Genomic DNA, 4,753 nt, shown 5'->3' with positions numbered 1-4,753 from the left:
AAGGATTTGAACCCATAACTTTATATTTATAAAGGGGCACCATAACAATAAACATAGTGATGTTCATCGAATCAGATAACGGATTATTTGGTTTATTCGGTTCGGATTTGAAATTTTTAGGACCTCATCGGAAATCCTATCCAAATTAGGGGTGCTCCTATCATCCGAATTGATTCCAGATGGACTTGGATCGGATTATGATCATCCGAAATAATCCCAATAACCCGAAATAAACTATACAACAAACATTCAAACAAACGTCTGATTAAATAAAAATACAAAACCGGAAATTTAAAATTAAACATTCACAAACAAAAGTGTAATTAAATCCATGATCCATCATAACTATGAAAATTAAAAGTTTAAAACAGTACACGAATAAAGCTAAACTTCAAATAACTAAAACACATGTTATTTATTTAGATTATTCGGATATCCGAATAATCCGAACTATCCAAATTTTTTGAAATCCCTATAAGAATAAGAATTCGAATCGGATTATTCGGGTATCCGTTTCAATTCGAATTTATTTTATTTTTTTGGATTTCCTAAAACACCAAACCAATTGGCCAAGCTATTAAACACCTTCTAGGCTTAATACTTTTAGAAATATCTAAAAAAATAACATTCTAAAGTTGGTGCAAATATGTGATATAGGAATATGACAACAAACCATGCTCAGACCAGATACAATGTCAAAATCTTTATGGCATTTTAATACCATTATTAATTGGACTATTGATATGATTAGGTAAATATTGGTCCCCACCAATTGAGTCCATGTCCATTGAACCTTCATTATTTTTATGTAAATAAATAATAAATAAATAGCCATTTGGGCAGGCATATAACATTATGATATTATCTTTTATGAAAAATAATCACATTTGTCCAAAGGTATGATTTGATAGATTGTGCCATGAGAACATATGATCATTATATTAATAATAATATTATGCATTACAAGTTTACAACTAGTAAAAACACAAAATGTTAAAAGGAGTACATTAAACATATATTTTCATTATAATATCACTAAAAAGGGTACAATTTAAGGTAGCAAGAAGATCAACCTGGGAAAACAGGACTCTAAAATCCCATTAAAAAACATGGACCATGGTTCATAAAAAAAAACAACAAAGTGTTGTTAAATGACACCAGACAAACATATCTGTTGCCACTTACCATAGCCCAAAAACCAGGTGCACCCTCATTCACCCTGAAACTGCACAACATAACTAGACTCGTACAACCGACTTGAACCATAAAACCCCGTCCGACCCCCCCCCCCCCCACCCCCCCGGACCCCTAACCACTAAACTAAATTAAACTCTAAAGAAAAGTAGCATACACTCTTGACAGGGCTCATCTCACCAATCACCATAGCCTCAGTTGAAACCGTCTCGTTTTCTTGAAAAAAAACAAGGGTAAAAGAGTCGCAAAACGGTCAAGAAACAACCTTTTGTGACTAGAAAACCAACCGACTGGCTAAAGATCCAAAACAAAACAACCCCGTCACACGAACCCGATACTTCCATCTTTATTCTTGATTTGGGGGGGGGGGGGGGAGGGTAGCAGTAGCAATAGCAGCAGCAGCAGTAGTAGTTTAATAAAGGATATCGCACCTCCAAAGATTCTCGATAAGTGAATCTACGAAACTACTGCTGATAAGATTGCATTGTTGGATGTTTAATCCAACTAGCGTTTGCCCGATTTGCTTGAAAAAAGGCGCGCTTTTGTTGGAAATCTTGGAACAACCCGAGACCGAAAGAACCTGTAAGCCCATCTGAACACCTTCAGACAAACAATGTAACCCGTTATCCGATATGCAGCATTTTGAAACATCAAGATCAGTGAGCAACAAGCAGTAGTCTGCAACCGAAACCAAACTTTCGTCGGTGATCCTCCTGCAGCCTTCAAGATTCAATACTTTTAAGCTTCCACCGTGATTCTTTGCAAGATCGATCACCACTTTGTCGGTTACGTTCAAGCAATTGCTTAGGTTGACTTTGACTAATCCAGCCTGGCAGTTTTCAAGAATCGAGATTAGACCCGTATCGGCTACCCCACAAAGCCCGCTTAGTTCAAGATTTTGTAGCTCGGAGCAAAACTTTCTGAAAGCTGCCAAATTTACGTTTCCGAACCCGATACAGTCTTTAATAGTTAAAGATCGAAGCGACCCACGTTGAGTCAACTCGGGTGATTCTTGTGGGTAATCTTTGACTCCCATACATTTGACTATGGTCAAAGACTTCAACTTTGACTTTAAAGATCCCAAGATCCCGTGTTGACTGACCCGATTGCATTCTTCTAAATGTAAACATTCTAAAGATTCAGCAGCTTCGGTAAACGAAACCAAACCTTTATCGGATAAAAAGCAACACTTTTTAATCAAGATTTGTTTCAAGAAACCGCACCCTTTACCGATCGCTTCAAGGCTAAGATCCGTGATCCCGTAACACGAAACTACGGTTAACGACGTTAACGATTGAAGAGCTTTTGCACTACCCATTGCCCAAAACCCTTTTTGACTAGCGGTTTGAAGACCGATAAGGGCAAGATTGGTAATTGACTTCCCGTAGTGCCCGATCACCGCCAGTGAGAAGTCGGTTATGTTTAAAGATTGAAACTTTACTTTCTTTAAAACCGAAGAAAGCGACGACAAGAGTGTTGCAACTCCTTGGTCACCAACGTTCGGGCAGTCTTTGATGGTAATCGATTCAAGATTCGGGCAGCATCGGGCAACGGCTTGAAGACTCTCGTTTCCAATGTTTTTACACGAGTCGAGTATCAAAGAAGACAAATTCGGGCAGTTTTGAGCGATTGCGGAAACACCCTTGTTGGAAATCGAAGGACAACGGGAAAGATCGAGTTTTTCCAACAAACGGCATTCTTTCGAGATCTCGATTAAAGACTCGTCACCGACCGAAGGAACGTTCCATAAAGATAGAACCTTTAGCGACGGGCAGCCGTGTGCGATCGCTGTGAACCCGATCTTGGTAACCTTGTTACTTCCCCTGACCGAAAGCTTGCCCAAACCACCTCGGGCAGACGTACAGACAGCAACCGCCTGAAGTCTGCGATCGGTTGCTTTCTTCCCTTCCAAACATCTAGTAAGGAACCCATCGTTTTCTTGAACCATCTCAACGTCAATAGACGGTTCATGAACCATCTCTGAGGTCCTAACATTACTTAGGATTGTGAGCCAACGGTTAGAGACACATGCAGATGCACTTCGCGCTTGACCACCGGGCACACGCCTTAAGATTTCATAAAGAAGCTCATCTGGAAGGACTTCAATTGATGGTTTCTTTTCTTCTTCAAGAAAAAGAGAGTATGAATCACTGATTCTTTGACGCTTGCAAGGTGACCCGTAAATGGATAGATAACGGGTCGAATCTTTTGAGCATAGTGATCCACCTGTGTGATAATCATCATCTCCTGTAAATTAAATTAAAAAAATTATTAAAAACAATTTTTGCTGTCAAATTGAATACATCTATATGTTTTCCTACAATATTATCTCTTTTATGAGATATTTCTTTTTAAGATCCAATTAAACTTATAAAACTTTAGCATATTACATCAGTTCCTAATAAAAAACCACAAAATTTTAAATCTTTAAAGGTACCATGGCAATTAAGAAACCCTAGTGATCAAACCAAATATGCCTAAATAATAATAATAATACTTGTAAACTGGTTTTCTAAAAAAATTAAACTTTTTATAAAAGAACTCTAATTCAAGGCTCTAAAATCAGATCTAGACCCTAAGTATGATGTTTTTCTTGCAAATTCTATTCAAAATCCCCAAATTTTCAAGCTTTTATCATCAACAAACTATAAGTACCATAGAAATCAAGAAACCCTAATTATCAAACCAAATATGCTATCACATTTTAAAAAAAAATATTGAACTTTTTATAAAAGAACTCTAATTTGAGGCTCTAAAATTAGATCTAAACCCTAAGTATGATGTTTTTCTTGCAAATTCTATTCATAATCCCCAAATTTTCAAGCTTTTTATCATCAAGAAACTATAAGTACTATGGCAATCAAGAAACCCTAGTGATCATATGCATACCCACAAAAAAAAAACCACAAATCAAAACCACCTAAATTAACAAACCCATCAAGAACTCATAAAAAAGCAAAGATTTTTAATAAACACAAAGCAAACTCATTTACTCACCTTTGTAATTAACCAAAGCAGGCATCTTTGTAACAGCTAGCAAGAACCCACAAAAAAGTTCAAATCTTTAACCAAAAAACACACAAAATATTGTTCAAGATTTGGGTGCATTCACAAATAATAAACCCTCTACAAACAAGTAGCAAGGCAAAAAGAAAGATTGGTTTTTTGGTATGTTTGAAATGTGAATGTGATGATATTGGTGTTTGTTGAGTTTGTGAGTTTATATATGCAAAAGGGGATGTATGTAAATCATGGTGATGTGTTAGATACATTATAAGTTATAACCACCTCCCCCTAAACAGTCATACTAATGCATACATTCATTGAATCTTTATATTATTTTTTTATTATTATATCAAAAGTTCAAAACTATTGTCCTTTTATTTTTTGATACGCGTTGTTGACCTGAAATATGTTCATGTTCAACATCTGAGAGCATTCCTAGCCCATTCTTTAAAATTGTAAAATTGGGCAAAATTTTCTCTATGTTCATGTTCATGTTCAACATCTTAGAGCATTCCTAGCCCATTCTTAAAAATTGTAAAATTGGGCAAAATTT

General features: G+C 36.3%; 1 protein-coding gene across 2 annotated transcripts; it reads right to left on the bottom strand.

Moving 5' to 3' along the window:
- Nucleotides 1-766: 766 nt before the first annotated feature.
- On the bottom strand, nt 767-4,448 carry LOC143634691 (EIN3-binding F-box protein 2-like). 2 transcript variants are annotated; one of them, XM_077102707.1, is made up of 2 exons: nt 4,192-4,448; nt 767-3,438 (listed from the first exon to the last, which is right to left on the bottom strand). In XM_077102707.1, the coding sequence occupies exons 1-2, from the start codon at nt 4,214-4,216 to the stop codon at nt 1,607-1,609; spliced, it is 1,857 nt and encodes a 618-aa protein (XP_076958822.1). In that variant the 5' UTR covers nt 4,217-4,448; the 3' UTR covers nt 767-1,606. The 2 variants fall into 2 exon arrangements, with proteins under 2 accessions (XP_076958822.1, XP_076958821.1); XM_077102706.1 differs by having other exon boundaries at nt 767-3,441; nt 4,192-4,447.
- Between the last annotated feature and the right edge of the window lie 305 nt (nt 4,449-4,753).

Source organism: Bidens hawaiensis, unplaced genomic scaffold, assembly GCF_021521415.1.
Source record: "Bidens hawaiensis isolate Kalapana, Puna unplaced genomic scaffold, B.hawaiensis_p1.1 tig00007139_1, whole genome shotgun sequence".
NCBI classification, from domain to species: Eukaryota; Viridiplantae; Streptophyta; class Magnoliopsida; order Asterales; family Asteraceae; genus Bidens; species Bidens hawaiensis.
Note: the sequence above shows the minus strand (reverse complement) of the source record. Positions and strands in the feature narration are given on the sequence as shown.